The 22,009-nt window shown below is 45.7% G+C and overlaps 1 protein-coding gene across 1 annotated transcript in view; it reads left to right on the top strand.

Annotated features, from left to right (window-relative positions):
• The window catches only part of FBXL22 (F-box and leucine rich repeat protein 22), a 54,751-nt gene extending 34,434 nt beyond the window's left edge, over positions 1 to 20,317 (top strand). The window contains exons 2-3 of the mRNA XM_069762088.1: positions 17,135 to 17,557; positions 18,600 to 20,317. Of these exons, the coding sequence (XP_069618189.1) occupies positions 17,202 to 17,557; positions 18,600 to 18,945 (702 nt within the window). The 5' untranslated portion in view covers positions 17,135 to 17,201 and the 3' untranslated portion in view covers positions 18,946 to 20,317. The remainder of the gene's footprint in view (positions 1 to 17,134; positions 17,558 to 18,599) is intronic.
• Positions 20,318 to 22,009: the final 1,692 nt, after the last annotated feature.

The raw sequence follows: 22,009 nt of genomic DNA, 5'->3' as shown, positions 1-22,009 counted from the left end.
ACCAGTTCGGTAACTAGCTTTACAGCAGTGTTTTTAGCTGAAGCCTTCCGAACTGGATAGGCCTCTGGCCACCCCGAGAACATGTCCACACACACCAACACATACTCATACCCATTACTCTTTGGCAGCTGGATAAAGTCTATCTGCAACCGTTGAAATGGGTAGAGAGGTCGGACGTGGTGCTTCATAGGGGTCTTTGCTGTCTGTCCGGGATTATGTGTCAGGCATATAGCGCATGCAGCACAATAGTCTCTTGCGTAGTTGCCAAAACCTGGAGCCAACCAGACTTGCTTTGCCAGTAGTGTCATTGCATTTGCAGACACATGCGTAGGGTGATGTAATCCACCAACTACTATCGGGTACCAGGCTCTAGGTAGACATATTAGTCCATTTTTCTTCCAAATTCCCTCTTGTTCTTCTGCCCCTTCCTTTTTCCACCTGTCCCTCTCCTCTTCTCCTGCATCTTCCTGTGCTTGTCTCAGTCTATCTTCAGTATTTTCTGTGAGGTTTACAGTATGGACCTGTTGTAAGGGTTTGACTGCTGCTGCTTTGGCTGCTTTATCAGCCCTATCATTTCCCCTAGATTCCCTAGTGTCGAGTCTCACATGTGCAGCTACCTTGATTACTGCTACTTCTTTTGTTTCTTGTGCAGCCTCTAAGATCTGTTTGATCAGAGAAGCATGTTTTACAGGTTGTCCTGACGCTGTCATATAACCTCTAGCTCTCCAGATTACTCCAAAATCAAACACAATACCATGTGCATACCTAGAATCAGTGTATATATTAGCTGTCTGATTCTCAGCTATTTTTAGAGCTTCAATCAATGCTGTTAGTTCTGCTTCTTGTGCAGATTGTTTCGGTGGAAGCGGTTCTGCTTTGAGAGTTTCAGATTCTGACACAACTGCATACCCTGTATGGAAGTTACCTGTGTCATCTGCAAACCTACTACCATCTATAAACAGCTCTAAATCTGGATTTTGAAGTGGTGTTTCGGATACATTGGGTAAGCCTACCGTTTCTTGTAAAATGAGCTCTGTACAATCATGTGTGTCTGTAGGGAAAAAATTTGCGTGTGGATCAGTGTCCTTATTCCCCCCTTTAGACTCGAGAGGTAGCAGTGTAGCTAAATTGAGAGTCTGAAGCCTAGCAAATGTGATAGTGGAGGGTAGCAGCAAAGAACACTGAAGCCGCAAATGTCTGGCCATGGAGATGTGTTTTGGTTGGACCTGGTTTAATATCCCATAAACATCATGTGTAGTTTGAACTGTGAGTGGATGCTCTAGGACAATTTCTGATGCTTTGTCCAACAATAGTGAGACAGCAACAACTACACGTACACAGGTTGGCGCTGCTCTAGCTACGGGATCTAACCTTGCTGAAAGATATGCAATTGGTCTTTGTTTCCCTGCATGCTTCTGGGTAAGAACTCCTGTAGCATGGGAATCAACTTCTGCAGCCATAAGCTGAAATGGTTTGGTGTAGTCTGGTAGCCCTAACGCTGGAGCTGAAACAAGGGCATCTTTTAATTGTTGGAACGAAATCTGACCTTCTTTTGTCAACAAATAAGGTTCACTTTTTACACAGTCATACAGCGGTTGCATTAGTTGACTGGCATGTATAATCCATTGTCTACAATGAGACACTATTCCTAAAAATGCTCGTAGCTGTTTATGATTTCTAGGCTCATTCATCTGTCTTATTGCTTCAGTTCTTTGAGGTGTAAGATGCTTTTTACCTTGAGAAATGCAATGACCTAGAAAGACCACTTTGGTCTGACAAACTTGTAGCTTTTGTCTATTCACTTTACACCCTTCTTTTTCTAGGAAACATAGTAAACTCACAGTGGACCTTTCTGCAGTTTCTAGATCTGGGCAGCAAAGTAGTAGGTCATCCACATACTGCAAAATTACTACCTGTGGTTCGGGTTCAAACCTCTGAAGGACTGTTTGTAGGGCATTTGAATAAAGAGTAGGGGAGTGTATCATTCCCTGTGGAAGGCGTGTCCACGCCAACTGTTTGCCCTTAAATGTAAATGCAAACAAATGCCAACTGTCTTGGTGTAAAGGAACCGAGAAAAATGCATTTGAAAGATCTGTTACAGTAAACACTTGAGAACTGGCTGGTATCTGTGATAGTAACGTATGAGGATTGGGTACAACTGGGGTGATTGGATCTAGAACTTTGTTTATTTCTCTTAGATCATGTACCATACGATATTTGGGCATAGAACCCTTATCAAGAGTTCTCTTCTTGACTGGATACAGAGGAGTGTTAGCAGGTGATTGTATCTCTACCAAAACCCCTTTCTCTCTATATCCCTCTATCTGTTTTGTAATCACTAGTTCCTGCTGGGCACTCACAGGGTATTGTCTGAGCTGTGGGAGAACAGTTCCTGGTTGCACAGATAGTTTTACAGGAGAGATATGCAATAATCCCACATCAGTGTCACCCTGTGCCCACAGTGTTTCTGGGACTGTTGAGAGGTCTAGATCTGTGGTGTACTCTTTTTCTTCAGTATAATCCTCAAAAGCCTGAATTCTGACATATTGTTCTAATGTTTCCGCATCATCAGGGATAGTCAGCATGACTGTGCCATCTTCCCTAAAATTGATGCTAGCTTCTAATTTCTTCAAGACATCAGTTCCCAACAAACATGTTGGGGCACCTCTGGCATACAAAAATCTGGATGCAAAACATTTAGGTCCTAAGGAGACCTCTAGGGGCACAGTGTATGGTAGTGTTTGAATTACCCCATCATAACCCTCAGCAAAAGTTGTTTGTTGTGAAATATCTTCCGGGTTTGGAAGAAAATCTTGATTCAAAATTGAGGAAGTTGCACCTGTATCTATTAAAAATGGAATCTCTCTTCCCCCCACATTCACCTGTATTATAGGTCTTCTAGCTGGTAGGGAAGTTTGTAACACATTGAGTCAATCTGAGTCTGGTATGGGACCATCCACTATGGATGTCTGTTGGATGTCTGAGGGCTTATTCTTTGGTACTGTGGCACCCCTAGGTATTTGCCACAAAAATAGTTACTGACAGTAAGTACAAATACTAAAATAGCAAGACTGCACTACCACCTCCGGCCAGAAGGGGGAGCTCCAGAGACTCCCCTTGATCCATTCTGGTCTGAGAGAAGAAATGGCAGTTGGGCCAAGGAGCTGATAGTGAGAGGTCATACAGTTAAATCTCTAACAGCCCTGTGACTGTTACCAGGCCTAAATCACCGGCCTGAGGAGAAGAGGGATAGAGAAAAAGGACATTGTGAGAACCGGGTAGCATTAATCACTACCCAGAACAGGCGCAAAGACGGATACCGGATCCGTGGCTGTATTCATTATATATAATACAGCAACCGGAAAAACGTGAGGTGATATCAGCTTCACTAGGGTCGGATGCAGCAACAGACACAGAGTTCAGCGGTACTCCCGGAGAGGGTAAGCCGATAAAAGGACTCGGGTTGCCCGTCGAACCAGGACCCGGAGGGGACAGATTGGGCCGGCAGCCAGTTCACATACAGCAGCAGGGCCACACAGAAATTGCGCACAATAAGAGGCGAAGACCCCGGCAGGGTCAAAGTAACTCAGAGTTCCCATACAGACTCCGGTGACAGGACTGGTTGTAAATCCTTTTATGTTAAAGTAAACTGGTTAAACGTTTCAGTGCCTCAGTCTTTCATTTGGACAATAGCCATCTATCCAGGATCGAGATCGTCACCGCTGGGAGAACCTGCTGCTGATCAAGTAAGTGCCTGTCCCCTCATGATACCCCTTACACTGTGCATTGCCTGAGGCCACAGCACCGGGTCAAGCCACCCGTGACATCCCCCTCAAGAGACAGACTCCATTGGTCCGGTGCTGGGTATCCCGGTCTCCTGGGCGTCACAATTGGCGTCACGAACAGGATCTAGCCAGCCCGTATACCGGGTATTGTGTGCCGTGATTGGAGCCCAAAACTGTGAAAACTGGGATGAAAAATCTTGAAAATTGACTTTATTAAAGAAAAATCCATTCCCCATTGAAAACTATTGAAAGTGACTTTTCCCCATTGGTTATAATGGAGTAAAGATGGCCGCCATCCCCTGAGGTAATCACTTCATAACCGTTAGGCACGAGACTGTTAATTGAGCTACGCCATCACCTGAGCCCCAGTCTAACTGAAAAACTTCAGAATCCGCCATTACAGAGCGCGGTGGGTGGGAGCAGCAGGGGGCGTGTCATTGTGGGCGGCACCAAGCTGAGCGCTCTGACATCAGAGCAAGGGGAAAATCGATCCTGCTGCACAGCGGAACGAATCTACACTATCCCGACGGAAGCGGAGGACCAGAAGGGTCCGGATTAACTAAGGGGGCACAGTATGTCGCAGCACGGAGACGCCGCAGCACTCGGCAACGCTAGTGCAGCTGAAAGACAGAGTGTCAATAGAGAGTCCGGCAGCGCAGCGGTGCAAGGAGTGGCGCCCATCATGCCGGTGCTGATGCCATATACCCCGGGTGGCCCATGGCTTCCAATGTATGAAGGTGAGCCTAATACCCTTGACGATTTCAGAGAAAAGATGCTGGCCCATTTTGACATGTTCCCTGTGGGTGAAGTTCAGCGTGTTAGTCTCCTGATGATGCAGTTAAGTGGCCATGCTAAGCGAGAAGTCACAGCATGGGCAGCTGATCTAAAAGGCACTGTTGAACGCATATTTGCTGGATTAAAAGCTACATTTGAAACCACGGCCAGCAGCAAAGCTAAAATACGATTCTTTAATTGCAAACAAAAAGCTAATGAGGGCATGAGAGACTTTGCCTTAAACCTGCAGGAAGCCCTTAAATCACTTACACTGGCTGAACCCATTTTTAACACCGGAGCGGATAAACTGCTAAGAGATCAATTTATTGAGGGACTCTACACCCCTTCTCACCGGGGGCATGTGAGCATGCTTGTTTTTAAGAACCCTGAATTGACATTTGCCCAATTAAAGGAGAGCGCTATACGTCTCCAGCTGGCAGAGGCACCTCGGGATCAGGATCCTGCACAACCCATGGCAGAGGCACCTCAACAACAGGGAGTGCCAGTGACATCAGCTATGTCTGGGGCCATTGCTAAGCCCCTGGGGCCCAGTACTAATGAGGCTCTTCAACAAAAGCTTGACTCTTTAGCTGATGTTGTTGCTTCAATGGCTAAAACCATGCAGGAGATGAGAGGACACAAGATGGAGTTGGCAAACTGTAGAGAGGATGTTCCATGGATGAGACCCCGGAGATACCCGACATGGAGAGGACGACCCCGCGACCGCTACCAACCGGATGGACAGCCCATTTGCCGCCGTTGCCAGCAGCCGGGCCACTTTGCACGAGATTGTGATTTAAACGGGAATCCCCTGGGAATGCGGGCCGCTTCGCAGGAATGAACTTTCAAGGCCCAACACCCTGGCACGACAGGTACATCGGAGGACGACCCATTATCCCTATCGTGCTGGACGGAATTCCCCTCAACGCTTTGCTGGACACAGGTTCCCAGATTTCATCTATACCGTATATCCTTTATAAGAGGTACTGGGCTGATGCAGATATTGATAAAGGGCCCTCTGATGTTGAACTAGATATATGGGCCAGTAATGGTAAGTTGGTACCGAAACTAGGATTCAGGGAGATGACCATAAAGATTGGTAAAGTAGAACTGAAGAAACAGGGTATAATTGTTGTTGATGTTGACCGGCGGAACTGTGAACCAACTGTATTGATAGGAATGAATGTGTTAGAGAACTGCTTTTCCGAAGTCATTTCTGTCTTACAGCAAATTGCTGAAACTGCCCAATCCTGCCAGCAGAGAGTTCTCCGGAGGGAAATAAAAGTATTGATGTTAAGGCAACAGGTAGAAGTTGCAGGTGGAGAAATCGGCAGTGTGAGGGTAAGTGATCCAACGTCTATTGTAATCCCACCAAAAACAGAAATGCTGGTATGGTGTAGAGCAGCCATTGGTACTAAGGGACGAGATTATCAAGCCTTAATAGAACCAGTGTACACCGACAGCAGGCCCACTATACTCACAGCACGAGGGATAGTCGAGGTACACCGGGGACGAGTGCCGGTACGACTTTTGAACTGTGGAGAGGAAGAGGTCACTTTGCCAAGGTATGCTACAATGGCAAAGCTATATACTGTTGACAACAATGCCATCACAACCATTGAGCCCTTAGAACCAACCTGTCAGGTGGAAGGCAATGGCTCAGATGGAGAAATGGAGGATTGGTGCCAACAGCTACACGTGGGCATAAATTCAACACCTACCCATCAAAAACAAGGGGTGTATAGGCTAGTGAAGGAATATGAACAAGTCTTCAGTAAACACCCATTGGACTTCGGACGGATAGAAGGGGTAGAACACACAATCCCCACAGGTGACCATCCCCCAATAAAAGAAAGATATAGACCCATACCGCCCGCTCACTATCAATGTGCAAAAGATATGCTGAGGGAAATGAAACAGGCCGGGGTAATAAGAGACAGCTGTAGCCCCTGGGCGGCCCCTCTAGTGATTGTCAAAAAAAAGGACGGAACCATGAGAATGTGCGTAGACTACCGGAAGATTAATAACATCACCCATAAAGACGCCTACCCCTTGCCTAGGATAGAAGAGTCCTTAACTGCTTTGAAATCTGCTAATTATTTTTCCACCTTAGACTTAACAAGCGGGTATTGGCAAGTCCCTGTGGCTGAGAGAGATAAGGAAAAGACGGCATTCATCACACCAATGGGTCTATGTGAATTTAATCGCATGCCGTTCGGACTCTGCAACGCATCCGGTACCTTCCAGCGGCTGATGGAATGCTGCCTCGGACACAAGAACTTCGAGACCGTCCTCCTGTACCTAGATGATGTGATCGTCTACTCAAAGACTTACGAACAACACTTAATAGACCTGGCAGAAGTGTTCGAAGCCTTATCCAGGTATGGCATGAAAGTCAAGCCATCCAAAGGTCACCTTCTCAAGCCAAAGGTACAGTACCTGGGACACATCGTGAGTTCGGAGGGAGTAGCACCAGATCCCGAGAAAATAAGCGCCATAAGGGATTGGCCAAGACCTACCAGCGCAAAAGAAGTGAGACAATTCCTGGGATTGGTGGGTTACTATCGCAGATTTATAAAAGGATTTACCAAGTTGGCAGCACCCTTGCAAGACACCTTGGTAGGGCAGACGAAGAAACCTTCAAACCGAAACCCTCCTTTTCAGTGGAACGACGAAAGGGAAGACTCCTTTGAACAACTAAAGAAGGCACTAACCGGAGAAGAGGTTCTGGCATACCCAGATTACCATAAACCTTTCATCCTCTACACCGATGCCAGTAATGTGGGACTAGGAGCGGTGCTGTCACAAAAGCAAGAAGGTCGGGAGAAAGTCATCGCCTTTGCAAGTAGAAAGCTCCGGCCTACTGAAAGAAATTCAGAAAATTACAGCTCCTTCAAATTGGAACTACTGGCAGTAGTTTGGGCTGTGACGGAGCGTTTCAAACACTATCTGGCCGCTGCAGAATTTATTGTCTATACTGACAACAATCCGTTGACCCACCTGGACACAGCCAAATTAGGTGCGTTAGAACAGCGATGGATAGCCCGGTTATCTAATTACAACTTCATAATCAAGTATCGAGCAGGTCGCAAGAATGGAAATGCCGATGCCCTATCCCGGATGCCACACTTGAGAGATGTAGAAGAGGAAACGGGGGAGCTTGAAGAAATTGAACTACCAGCCTTCCATCGTCCCAAGGCAAAACATCATCAGTCAAGTACCTATCAGAAACAACAAGAGGTGAATTTTAATCCGTTAGCACACCATAGATGGGCTGACACCCAAGACAGCAATCCGGCTGTGAAGTTGGTGAAGGAACTGTTGACTGAGCAAAGTGCATATCCCTATGAGGATGCCCCAGAAGAGACGCATCAACTCTGGAAAGAGAGAGGCAAAATGTTCCTGTATCAAGGGAAGCTCTGTAGAAGATACACCAATCCGAAAACACATGAATTGGTTTGGCAGATTATTGTGCCTAAACAAGATGTGAAGATGGTCCTCGAAGCTTACCATAATGGTGCTGGTCACTTCGGATGGAAAAAGTTAGAAGTACTTCTAAGAGAAAGATTTTATTGGGTTGGGATGAGAAAATCAATCGAACAGTGGTGCAGAAATTGTGGCCCGTGTAACCTCAGAAGAAACGATCAAAAGAACCAAAGAGCACCACTGCAGCCCATAATCACCAAACAACCACTTGAACTTGTAGCCATGGACCACGTGAAGTTGACACCAAGCCAGTCCGGCTATGTCTATGCCTTGACCATCGTGGACCATTATTCACGTTTCTTGGTAGTAGTACCCGTAAAAGATCTGACAGCAAAAACAGCAGCCAAAGCGTTCCAAACGTACTTTTGTAGACCCCATGGATATCCGGAACAGGTTCTCACCGACCAAGGTACAGCCTTTGAATCAGAGATCTTCAGAGAATTCTGTAATATGTATGGTTGCAAAAAGATCCGGACGACGGCCTATCATCCACAAACAAACGGCTTATGCGAGAAGATGAACCATATTGTAATAGACCTACTAAAGACTTTACCTGAGACAGAAAGGAATCAATGGCCAGAGAAATTGCCTGACTTGGTGGATCTGTATAATCATGTCCCGGTGAGCTCCACCAACTGCACCCCAGCTTACCTTATGCGTGCAAGACCCGGCCAATTACCAATCGATCTAGAAATGGGAATTCTGAAACCAGACGCAGAAGTTCAAGACTCCAATTGGGATATCATACGGCAAAAGCAGTATCGCCAAGTGCAAGAGAGTGTGGAAAGAAGCCTTCAGCAAACTAGAGAAAGACAAGAGCGAACTTTCAACCAGAATGCTCTAGCGACCCCATTAAGACCGGGTGACCAAGTGCTCAAGAGAAATCGTTGAACCAATAAACTGGACAATCAGTGGGAAGCCGTACCCTACACAGTTTTACCAACAAGAGTGGATAATCCTAAAATGTGTCTCATTAGCAAAAACGGAGGCTTAACATCTGTACTAGTGTCAAGAGACAATCTTAAATTATGTCCGGAAGCATTGAAAGAGCCAGACGTTGTCCAGCCAGAACCAGAAGTTATTCAACCCATACAGGTTCAACCAGTAAAGGAAAAAGAAGAGGAAGTGTATCACACCTGTATAGGAGACTTTCCCAAAACCCTACTAACATACCATGGTGCAGTAGTGGTTCCCATGGTGGCCTTTTACCCAACACCGAACCCAATACCAGAAGTCCCAAGACAGGAAGAGGCTGACCCCGTACTACAGGAGGTTCCAGGCCAGGAAGAACAGATTCCTGGTCAGAGTAATCCCATTCACGGTGGACTTGCCAACTCCATAGTCGTGGAATTATCTTTAGCAGAGCGGGCAGATACTACATCCGCAGTAGACAGTAGTACACCACATGAAGAGACACCGCTATTACGTAGATCACAGCGTAGTACCCAGGGTCAATTACCGGCCAGGTATGCAGATTACCAACTATAAAGCTCATAATGTGAATTGTATATATGTTATGCCGTATATAGTTAAACAGAAAATGTAGTATAGTCATTGCTATCAGTCTGCAACGTTTAAGCCCAGTGCCTACAGAGACTTGTCTGTATGAACTTATTGCATATTCTTGAACTTTTTATCAGCCCGGAGGCACTAAATCAAAGCTCCGGAAAGACTGCTTTTTGAACTTTGCTTTTTGCTCTTTTTGAACTTTCTTTAGACTTTATATTGATAACTCCGTTGGAAAATTGGAACTAAATTCCTGGACACTAAGTACAGTGCCGTTCCTAATACCTTCAAGGATAGAACTGTATTAATGGACGCTATTTGAAGTGACTTTTTACAGAACTCTATTTTTGTTTCCTTGAGTGGTTTTTGTAACTTTTCATTTTTAAGACTCTGTACATATTAATTGTTATTTCAAAATGTTATTGTCCCACAGTCCCGGAGTACTGTTCTTAACTAAGGGGGAATGTGGCACCCCTAGGTATTTGCCACAAAAATAGTTACTGACAGTAAGTACAAATACTAAAATAGCAAGACTGCACTACCACCTCCGGCCAGAAGGGGGAGCTCCAGAGACTCCCCTTGATCCATTCTGGTCTGAGAGAAGAAATGGCAGTTGGGCCAAGGAGCTGATAGTGAGAGGTCATACAGTTAAATCTCTAACAGCCCTGTGACTGTTACCAGGCCTAAATCACCGGCCTGAGTAGAAGAGGGATAGAGAAAAAGGACATTGTGAGAACCGGGTAGCATTAATCACTACCCAGAACAGGCGCAAAGACGGATACCGGATCCGTGGCTGTATTCATTATATATAATACAGCAACCGGAAAAACGTGAGGTGATATCAGCTTCACTAGGGTCGGATGCAGCAACAGACACAGAGTTCAGCGGTACTCCCGGAGAGGGTAAGCCGATAAAAGGACTCGGGTTGCCCGTCGAACCAGGACCCGGAGGGGACAGATTGGGCCGGCAGCCAGTTCACATACAGCAGCAGGGCCACACAGAAATTGCGCACAATAAGAGGCGAAGACCCCGGCAGGGTCAAAGTAACTCAGAGTTCCCATACAGACTCCAGTGACAGGACTGGTTGTAAATCCTTTTATGTTAAAGTAAACTGGTTAAACGTTTCAGTGCCTCAGTCTTTCATTTGGACAATAGCCATCTATCCAGGATCGAGATCGTCACCGCTGGGAGAACCTGCTGCTGATCAAGTAAGTGCCTGTCCCCTCATGATACCCCTTACACTGTGCATTGCCTGAGGCCACAGCACCGGGTCAAGCCACCCGTGACATCCCCCTCAAGAGACAGACTCCATTGGTCCGGTGCTGGGTATCCCGGTCTCCTGGGCGTCACAGTACAAATTTTCCTGATTTTATGTCTGCCTGCTTCTTTCTACATTCTTTCTGGAAATGTCCTGGTTTCTTGCAGTAATGACAGGGAAAATTATGTCTTGCCCTTCAACCTGTTGTGTTTGCTTGCGCTATTCTGACAGGCTTATGATTTTCTCTTAAATCCAACTCTATCCCTACGGCTTTTTGCCTGGCCAAGTGTGGGTCTTCCAAGGTTCTCCAATCAGGAGTTGCAGCCTTAAGTTTTTCCTTTACTTTTGGAGACAATCCATCTATAAAGGTTTTTGTAATTAACCTCATCATTCCTGGAGCGGTTAGATCTATTCCTTCATCTCTAAAATTATTCTCTACCCCTAGATAATATTCATCTACCGATTGTCCAGGTCTCTGAGCCACCACTCCCGTTGTTCCTCTCTGCCTCTGTTTCTGCCTCATGAAAACTATTAAATGGTCTACAAATTGTGTTCCTGATTCTATCGTTTGTAAGGCACCTTGTCCCGCTTGTCCCTCTTGTAGCTCCTGTCCCACCTGTGGCCTGTGTCCCTGTAGATGTGTTAGCAGTTCCTGGAAGAGACCAGGAGTCATTTTCATTCTACATAATTCCTCTCCATCTGCCCAGACTCCTGCATGAGTCTGCATAATTTGCTGTATATACTGTGCGAATCTAACTGGGTACTGGGTAGGATCTGGTGCATTATGTAGAAGAGACATTCCTTCAGCGGGGGACCAAGGGAAGTATTGTCGGGTTTGGTGATATCTAGTTGCCATTGCTCCATCTACACCAGTTTCTCTGAAGGGTTTCGGTACTATCCTAACAGGAGCTAACAATTGATGACCTCTGGGGGCCCCACAGGCAGAACATTCAGTTCTCCAGTCTGGATTCTGCTGGCCACAATTTTTGCACACCCATCCTTCCACCCCATTTAACCCAGGATATAAATTTGGTTTGGTTTGTCCTCCTTCAGAAGGTACAAATGGTTGAACATTCGGATCTAGGTAAGGAGGAGGAACTGAATGAGTCGTGGCACAACATTTTCCCGTACCCATACTCCATTTGGAAGTGTCTGGATCATACTTCCAATTCTCCTCTTTAGCTGTTTTTGAGACCTTTATCATACAGTGTATGATTTCTTCCCACCCATTGTCTTTGATAATTCCACCTCGTTCTTTACTGTCTTTCCCATTCAGTGCTAAACATAAGTGCTTCTGAAATTCCCAATTTTTCTCTTACCCTTCTGATCTGCCTTCTGACTGTCTTTCCACATCTTTCCTGTATGATATCTTTTGCTTCTACTTGTCCTAAGACGGATTTTGTCTGTTTATTTCCCATTTTTCTTTTCAATAATAGCTGTATCTACCCTAGGTGACGTTTGGACAACCACCTCTCTGGAGTGATGTCTCGTTGCCTTCTCTCCTAGGGAGCTAAAATATTGAAGGGCTGATTTGCTCCGTTCTTTCTAATGTGCAGAATAAACTTGATTCCTACAATGCACGCAAACAGGATCAGCAACACCAAACAGATCACCAAACTCTCCGTCTCTGTTATCATACTTGTCCCAGGCTCATGGACTCGTGTCCTGGGCTCATTCTATCAAACTCTTATCCAAAAATGAAGGAACAAGTTTCTCAAAGAGAGTCAAGCATGGGCGGAGGTCTCCCCGAAAGGACGCAACCACATGACCCAGTTAGGCTGACTTCACTAATAAGACTTGTCCTAACAATTTCGGCTTATTGTTCTACGTACTTTTATCCTTCTTTCATAACATGCCACAACCTTCACACTTGTTCACACACTGCCAGGGACAGGACTCATAAATCTATACAATATGGTAACCCGAGTTTTATAGGTATCTACTCACTACTAGACTAACCCAGCGTGACACGGCTCGTAGAGATCTTTCGGATAATACAGGGCAGATAAAAGAGAACTAATAATGTCTCTTACCTGGCCAGGTTTTTCAATTCATTTGCCGTCCATTATCCCAGATCTCCGTTGTCCGTATCCGTAGGTGAATCTCGAGTAGACACTCTCGCCTCGGGTCCCTGTTTCGGGCGCCAAGAAATGTTGAGTCCTTTTCCGTCCCTGGCTTCCTGGATGTAGGGATCCAAGTAAATGACACGCAGCACAAAGGTTGTGTGTTCATAAACAGGGGTAGCCCCGGAGCACGCCTGCCTCACTGGGCGCTGCCCCTTCTTTATATAGTAAGAAGTTAGGCATTTACAGACATGCGCACAAGCGCTCATATTTCATAATCACTTACAAAGCAAATCTATACTAGTGAAAAGTTACAATATCTGGTATGTGGGTGAAAGGCTACAATATCAAGGAGAAATGCGCGCGTGATTACTTCTATAAAAGGAAATGTCAAGTTTGCTGTGCAGAAGCAGATTTCATCTGGGAGACAAAATGGATCCTTTGGTTCAGTCTGGTCTCCACACCGTTCATTATGGCCCCATAGCTGTGCCATATAGTGCTCTGCACCGTTCATTCTTGCCCCATAACTGTGCCATATAATGCTCTGCACCGTTCATTATTGCCCCATAGCTCTGCCATATAGTGCTCTGCACCGTTCATTCTTGCTCCATAACTGTGCCATATAGTGCTCTGCACCGTTCATTATTGCCCCATAACTGTGCCATATAGTGCTCTGCACCGTTCATTATTGCCCATAACTGTGCCATATAGTGCTCTGCAGCGTTCATTCTTGCCCCATAGATGCTCCGTATAAAGCTGTGCCATTGCTGCTGCTGCAATAATAATAAAAAAATGCCATACTCACCTCTCTTGCTTGCAGCTCCCGTCGTCTCTCCGCACTGACTGATGAGGCAGAGGGCGCCGCGCACACTATATCAGTCATCGCGCCCTCTGACCTGCACAGTCAGAGCGCAGAGACGCCGGGAAGATGGAGCGGCGCCAGGAAGATGGAGCGACGCCCGGCGTGTGGAACGCGGACAGGTGAATATAAAATACTCACCTAGTCCCGGCGCTGCCCCTGCCTGTCACACTGTCTTCGGGGGCCGCAGCTCTTCCTGTCAGCGGTCACTGGCACCGCTCAGAGGAATGAATATGTGGCTCCACCCCTATGGGAGTGGAGTCCATATTCATTTCTCTAATGAGCGGTCCCACGTGACCGCTGAACAGGGGAAGAGCTGCGGCACCCGGAGACAGTGTGACAGGCAGGGGCAGTGTCAGGAGCGCCGGGACTAGGTAAGTATGCCTCAGTGCCCTCTCCCCCTCACCCGCCGACCCTGCCACCCACCGTGACTCGAGTATAAGCCGAGAGGGGCTCTTTCAGCCCAAAAATTTGGGCTGAAAATCTCGGCTTATACTCGAGTATATACGGTATATTTTTTTTTTCATTATTTAGGAATATTTTTTTTTTACACATTTGGAAAATTTTATTTTTACTTTTTCCCGGGGGGGGGGACATCACAGATCGGTGATCTGACAGTTTGCACAGCACTCTGTCAGATCACCGATCTGTCTCAGAGCTCTGAGCAGGCACTTGGTAAGTCACCTCCCTCCCTGCAGGACCCGGATGCCGTGGCCATCTTGGATCCGTGCCTGCTACAGGGAGGGAGGTAGGGAGACCCTCGCAGCAACGCGATCACATCGCGTTGCTGCGGGGGGCTCAGGGAAGCCCGCAGGGAGCCCCCTCCCTGCACGATGCTTCCCTGTACTGCCGGCACATCGCGATCATGTTTGATCGCGGTGTGCCGGGGGTTAATGTGCCGGGAGAGGTCCGTGACCACTCCTGGCACATAGTGCCGGATGTCAGCTGCGATAGGCAGCTGACACCCGGCCGCGATCGGCCGCACTCCCCCCATGAGCGCGGCCTATCGCGTATGACGTACTATCCCGTCGATGGTCATAGGGGCCCACCCCACCTCGATGGGATAGTACTTCTAATGTCAGAAAGGGGTTAAACTTTTTTTCAGAAATGCGTTTTAAAGTTTTGCGCTTGCATAGGTAAAATATTATCAAAGATACTCTTGTGTCATATCTGGTGAAAGCCTGTACAGTTCTGAGTAGAATGGTGTTTATTTTGTTTCTCTATCTTTTTTCTAGTCTGAGTTATGGGGAGAAATGTAAAAGCAGGCAACACCGAAATTCACACTTTTTCCGAACTTTGAAAATCAATAAAAAAATCAAAAGAAATCTAGCATTTTTTTCCTTTACATTTTGCATTCTCTGACACACTATTACCAAATAAAATCTAAAAAAAAAATAAAAAAAAATAGTGGTTCATTGTTTCAATTGACATGGAATGACCCCTTTAAGACCGGGTAATACTGGTCATGCGCCTTTAAGACCGGGGAATCCTAGTCATGTGCCTTTACGACCAGGAATACTGGTCATGCGCCTTTAAGACCGGGTAATACTGGTCATGCGCCTTTAAGACCAGGGAATACTGGTCATGTGGCAGGAAATACTGGTCATATTAAGTACAGGGGGAAGAGAGCAGTACTTCCTTACCGGATGCAGTCGTTGTGCCCCTTTAATACAAAACCATAGCCTGTGTGTGTAAGTGACGGCAGGCTGGACCAAGATGGCCAACGGGAGTTGCAGAGGTGGTAAAGTCTCAGAGAGTGAGGCGGCAATTTGGGGGGCGGAGCCAGACATGATGTGGGTGGAGCCTCATGACTTCCATGAACAGGCCCAAGCCTGGGCATAAATTTCTGCAGCCGGTGTGAGCAATACCAGCGTTGCTGAGGGAAGCGATCGCTCCAGTACCAGGGAAGAAGCACCAGACAAGGTGGGCGGAGCCGCCTTAGCGCGACACAGTGCGGGCGCGGCTTCCGGAATGCGGCCTACACATCGGCCGAAGCCGGGGGCTAAATTTTTGCAGCCAGCGCGTTACCTCAGGGAGGTGGGCCACAGGGAAGTTGAGGCTGCCTGTCAGCATGTGAATATCCCACTGCAGAGGCCCACCGCTGACTGAATCCACTCACCATCGGTGCGCGTCCCGGCATGGAGCCGCCGCGGATGACTGGGTTTCAGCGCCGAGGAAAGCACGCGCACTCTACTGTTCTGCTGCAGGTGCAGGGATACAGGGCTAAACCTCAATCCATCATCCCTTTGTTAGGGGGGTGGAGAGGAACCGTTCGCCTCCTTGTGCCATCCGCTTTCACAGTGGTGGGACAGTGGGGGCTGCTCGGACGCCATAGAGAGGGGCCTCTGTACATCCACGGAGTTCAGTCCGGGTGGACAGGGCCAGTTGTCCGGCATTAGGCCTGGCTCCAGGAGAGGATACATGGAGGCGACACTCCATGTGGTCGCCTGCTGCTGGTGTGGGGAGATTGGGACTCGAAGGAACCGTCACCCCTGAAGTGTGCTCAGGCATGGCTTCCCACGTCGCAGGAAAGGGTACGGGGAGGTACACTCGCCGTGCTCGCCTGTTGATTTGGGGGAGATCAGAACCTTGAAAGGATCCGTCGCCCCTTCACTCCGTTAATTAAAAATAAAAATTTACAGAAAAGTAAAAAATAAAATAAAAACGTTGGGGTCTGAACCAGACCCGTGTGCCTCCTACAGCCACTAAGCAAGAACTGGTTCACTTAGAGCCAGCAGGAGGGTGTATACTGCAGGGGAGGAGCCGAGAGTCAGCAGGAGGGTGTATACTGCATGGGAGGAGATCACTTTCTTTGTATCACTTAGTGTCAGCCTCCTAGTGGCAGCAGCATACACCCATGGTCTGTGTCCCCCAATGAGGCGTAGGAGAAAAACGCATCAAAACCGTGCAAAAAATGCATCTGCGTTTTCTGCCAAGAGCTGCGGATTTAGTGCAGAAAAATCCGCAGGCAAATCTGTACCGTGTGCACATAGCCTCAGGATTTAACATCAAATAGTGATATAACAATTTGTGGGAGACAGCACTCCATGAAGTGAATTGTTGCAATATTTCAGGTAGTTCTGTGCGGGGGAAAAAAAAAAAAAAAAAAAAAAAAATCGGGCTCGTCTTTCTCTTCAGATCTTCTGTAGTCCAGCTCTGTCCTGAGTGGAGAACAAATGTTTTGAATCTCACACTGTACTACATGGGAGTGCAGTTCCTTGTAAGTTGTTATATTATGGATGATTGAAGGAGCCTGGTGGTCGGCTCTCAGGAACCTTGCACCAAATAATATTCTAGTTGTGCTGCTGTCACCATTTTGATTTATCTGTAAACTATTATTCACATGTACCATATAAACTACACTGCAGGGATCTAGGTCTACTAAAATGTATCCTTTCTACAGTGACCTCCTCTTGGCCTTCATTCACTGGTCTGAAAGACTCCTGGATTGAAGAAGTTGTGACTTATCTATGATGCCTGGAGTAATCACTATGAAAATCACAGATTTAAATCGTGAGTGTCTTCTGCATTTATGTTCCTTCCTGGATAAAGACAGCAGAAAATACCTGTCGGAAACATGTCACAAGCTGCAGGAACTTTTCCACGAACCTTCTCTGTGGCCATTATTGAATTTTAGCTCTCCTTCAGAGCTCACAAAAAAGAACTACATCTTGGGACCCGCATTGAAATCCCTGTCAATTTGCTGGTATTCAAGCCGGGTGAAAATCTGCAACATTGAATACTGGGCGAAAACTGCTCTTCAGACATCCATGTGCAGCCCTCATCTGAACACAGTCAGTGACTTTCTCCAAAAGGTTTGTAAAAGGTAATATCTGGGGTCATAGTGGGATTTGTGTGACTTATTTACATGAAAAAAACAGATCCCAATCTTGACTAGTAAAGATTGACTGATGTCAGATGAAGGTTGAGGTCTTCACCACTTGTGTATGGGCATGAGCTCTCACACCTAGGACTAAGAGTGTTGATGATGAGCAAGTATGCCCATTACTTGGGTTTTCCGAGCATGCTCGGGTGTTCGCCGAGTATTTGGATGTGCTTGGAGATTTAGTTTGCGTCACCGTAGCTGCATGTATTCAGGCTGTCTAGCAGCCGCAAATCATGCAGCTGCGCAACACAAACTAAATCTCCGAGCACGCCCAAAATACTCGGAGAACACCCGAGCATGCTAGGAAAACCCGAGTAACGAGCATACTCGCTCATCACTAGTGTTGATACAATAAAAATGTATCTTAATGACAATCAGAACTTAAGCCTGTATCAGAAAACAAAGTCCTAATAGATATTCACACGGAAAATTATTGTTATTATTTATTATTATAGCGCCAAATAAAGGTAACCCTTATCCATACACATTGCTGGAGGTCCAACCAATCTGACTCCAGTGAACCCAAGCAGCAGGCTCTGAAGAGTTCCTTTTTGAGTGGAGGTGCACTTCCTCAACTTTGGCTCCATTCATTGTCTAAAGGCCTGCCGGAATTGCTGAGTAAAGCCCCATTTCCAGCAGTCCCATATAGACAATGAATGGAGTGAAGGTCCATGCAAGAGGAGACTCATCAGACCCTCATTCTTGCGATCAGTGGGAGTCCTAGCGGTTGGACCCCGAGTGATTTATAACCTTAGATTTTAGGGATACCCTTTGGAAAGATAACATGCTAGATGTCAGCATCTGCCACTAGGGCGAGCTTTCTACGTACTTTATTAGTGAGCTCCAAAGTGCAGAATCTGCAGCCATTGATAACAAAGATCTTATAGTCAAAATATACAATACCGTGACACAGATATAGGAACTAATGGTCCAATGTTTGTTGATGGTTCTAAAATTATGTTTTCCTCGTGCTCTTTCTTAGATGTCCAAATCTACGAACACTGACTCTCTCTGGTTGTGCCCACATCGGTGATGAAAATCTCATCCAAGTCTTAAAACACTGCCCTCACCTTCAAAGTTTAAAACTGGAAAACTGCTCTGGAGTGACAGACAAGACATTGGCAGTGGTTCCCCTTCTTTCCAAAAGACTTCACACCCTCCATGTAAACTTTTGCAGAAATATAACAAAGGGGGGTCTCTCTCTGGTGCGGAAGGGGTGCCCAGGAATCATCTTGCAGGCGGACAGGAGTGCAGATATGATTGGTGACAGAAAGCCTGATGAGATCGTTTCTTTACAGCGACCATCAAGAATAGTTATACTGACATAAGCCGCCTATAGTGACAAAAGTTTGGACACATGACACTCTCCTTTCTGAGAACTCAGTCCATAGCTGCCCTGTGTTTACAATGAATCGAACACAAATCACCGTACATAACGTATAGGTGTTGTGTTCATCTACACGTCCATATGTGAGGTCCAGGGTGTCTTTTTTCAAATAACATTTTGCAAATTAATAGGCTTCCATCTTTAATTTAGATTTAAAAAAAGCAATACAGCTGGAACCCCAAATTTTCCGTCTAAAATATTAATTTGTCCTAACTTAGATTGTAAAACACTTTGGAAGGTATAGGATGGCGTAACTCTTTCTACTAAACTTGTCCATACCAAGTACAACTGTGATTCAGGATTCAGTCTGATATTTTATATTGGGGTTGTCTCAATGTTCATTAACAATAAAAAATCATAATTATATGTACAATAGTCATAGGGACATTATCTTGTACCGTGTAGACAGTACAGCCGTGCGGGTTATCAGAAAGCTGTAACAGAATTCATGGACATCTATTCGACTTTTTCTAATCGAAAAATATTTTTATACCTGTGCACTGCCCAATATTGGTAAAGACTTGTCTGTTGCTCGATATTCTATACTTACTTGTGCAAAAGGTTATTCTTACGAATTTTTCATATTCAGGGGAGCAACAGACAGAGCCCATTTTCACAACTAATACAAGGGAATACTTTGGTAGGAAGTTTGGCTTTTCCCAATATTATTTATTTATAATTTGCATGGATGCAAGGATAGATTTGTTAAATTACTTTACTTTTCTTAAATCACAGTATGACAGCTATGGTTAAATATACCTTCATGGGACAGTAAAGTACATTTGTTTTGATGACCTATCCATAGTGTAGGTCATCAATTTGGTGGTGGTCCAATACCTGGAACTTCAATGATCAGCTGTTGTCACTTCTGGAGCCAAGACAGTTTCGTGGCTGCTGCCAGGTAATGTAGATTAGTTTTTCTTATTTGAGAGAATATCAGTCATGGACAACCCTTTTGAAGCAGAGCTCACATGTCCAGTAAAAAGCCTTTCGAAAGGTATCTAACAAAAATCAGTTATCTTAGCAGGACAACATTTTTTACAGACAACTTTTTTGTCCCGTTAAAAATAAAATGTGTTTGACCAATTTATTGTTTATTATTGAAGTCTATGGAAACAGATCCGTTTCAAAAAGATGATTTCTGGACATGTCTAAGGAATGTGTTGCACTTTGCACTGTAATCTGTCATCCAAACACCAATTGTCGTTTGAAAGCATGCTCGGTATTTTCTGTTTGAATCCAAAAACAAAAAAGTGTCAGGCTCAATCAGATGATTTATGCACCCAGATATCCCTAACTTTTTGTGAGTAGTGTATTTGGCTTTCGTGTGAAATTTCAGGATTACCCTAAAATGCACTTTATCCTTTTTAGGTGAACTTAATGTGATATCTCAACTTTTGAATGCACATGTTCAAGGTTACAGTACCGTACTTTTTTCACAACTTGCTATTCTCTAAAACAAGAAGCTTAATGGCAAAATTCACAACAGGTTCAGGTGTTCGTTGCATGAATTGGCCAATAAAATTTGTGGTTCAGTCCTTCACATCATGCCGTTTACATATTGACATTATGAGACCAAGAAGACACCTAACAATTGATCAACATCATCTCGCCATTGCGAGGCTTCAACCAGAATATTCTCAGATGGAAGTGGTCACTGAGCTTAGTGTCACAGAGCATCATAGCAGTTTGCAACAGAGCTACAGAGTGACTGAAAGTCACAGAAAGGCATAGAAGTGGATGACCATTGGCCGCATCCCACACTGATGACCGCTTGATTGTGAACAATGCCATTAGGATCAGGATGATAAATGTCACACAACTCCAGGAACATTTAAGGGAGGTGAGAGGACCCAAGTGTCACTTCAGACCATTCAAACTGTTCATATCAGCGTGATCTGCGTGCTAGATGACCTGCAAGGGTACCTGACCACACCACCAGGCACAGGTGTCGTCTTGCATGGGCCAGGGAGCATCTACGCTGAACAATAGACCAGTGGTGTTCACTGATTAAAGTAAATTCACGCTGAGCAGAAATGATGGCCGCCAACGATGTTGGAGAGGTCAAGGAGAGCATTATGCATCAGCCACTCTTGTCATCAGACAAGCATTTGGTTGTGTTACAGTGTGGGCAGATATGTCTAGTCAATACAGAACTGCCCTACACTTTGTGAATGGTCCAGTGACAAGCCCCTATTACTTGAAAACAATTAATCCAGTTATTGTGCCTCTGCATGAACAACACATGCCTAATTTAGTCTTCATGGACGACAATGCTCCAGCTTATCGAGGTCGCATCATTGGAGAATGGCTGCTAGAGACTGGGGTACCTCAAATGCAGTGACCTGCTCCTTCTCCAGACCTGAATCCCATAGAAAACTTATGGGATCAGCTGAGTTGCCTTGTAGAGGCTCGTAACCCTGCACTCAGGAACTTCAATGACCTCAGGGCCGCCCTTCAACAAGAGTGGGATGCCATGCCTCACCAGATAGTAACTTGACTTGTGAACAGCATTAAACATTGTTTGTCAAACTGTAATTGATGCTCAAGGCCACATGACAAGTTGAGACATTGACATTTTTTTGTTGGAGTGTACCCACCACTGTTAGCTTTTGTTACAACAAATTGTTTGAGGCGAGGAAATCACCATTGCATGCTTCTACTTAAATGCCCTTCTTCCACGATAAAAATATCACTGTAGAATGAACTTACGTTTTCCATAAATTTGAACTGAAAGTCAAATATCCCTAACTTTTTGTGAGTAGTGTACATGCACCTAGAACTAGAGATGAGCAAATTGCTTCTCGCAAAGTGCTCTCTACCTGTGGACGGGAGCAGCGCGAATTTCCTTATGGTTCAGGATTCCAGGCTCAGCTTTACATTACCCGGGCTGGCAAGACGTCAGCTGTGTGCCACACAACAAAGCCAGGAAACACGGAAGCCCAGGAAATTAGTGCAGCTTCTAACATGGACAGAGAGCAGTTACCTGAATTGTAAAGCGATCA

Source organism: Ranitomeya imitator, chromosome 4, assembly GCF_032444005.1.
Source record: "Ranitomeya imitator isolate aRanImi1 chromosome 4, aRanImi1.pri, whole genome shotgun sequence".
In the NCBI taxonomy this organism is placed as follows: domain Eukaryota; kingdom Metazoa; phylum Chordata; class Amphibia; order Anura; family Dendrobatidae; genus Ranitomeya; species Ranitomeya imitator.
Note: the sequence above shows the minus strand (reverse complement) of the source record. Positions and strands in the feature narration are given on the sequence as shown.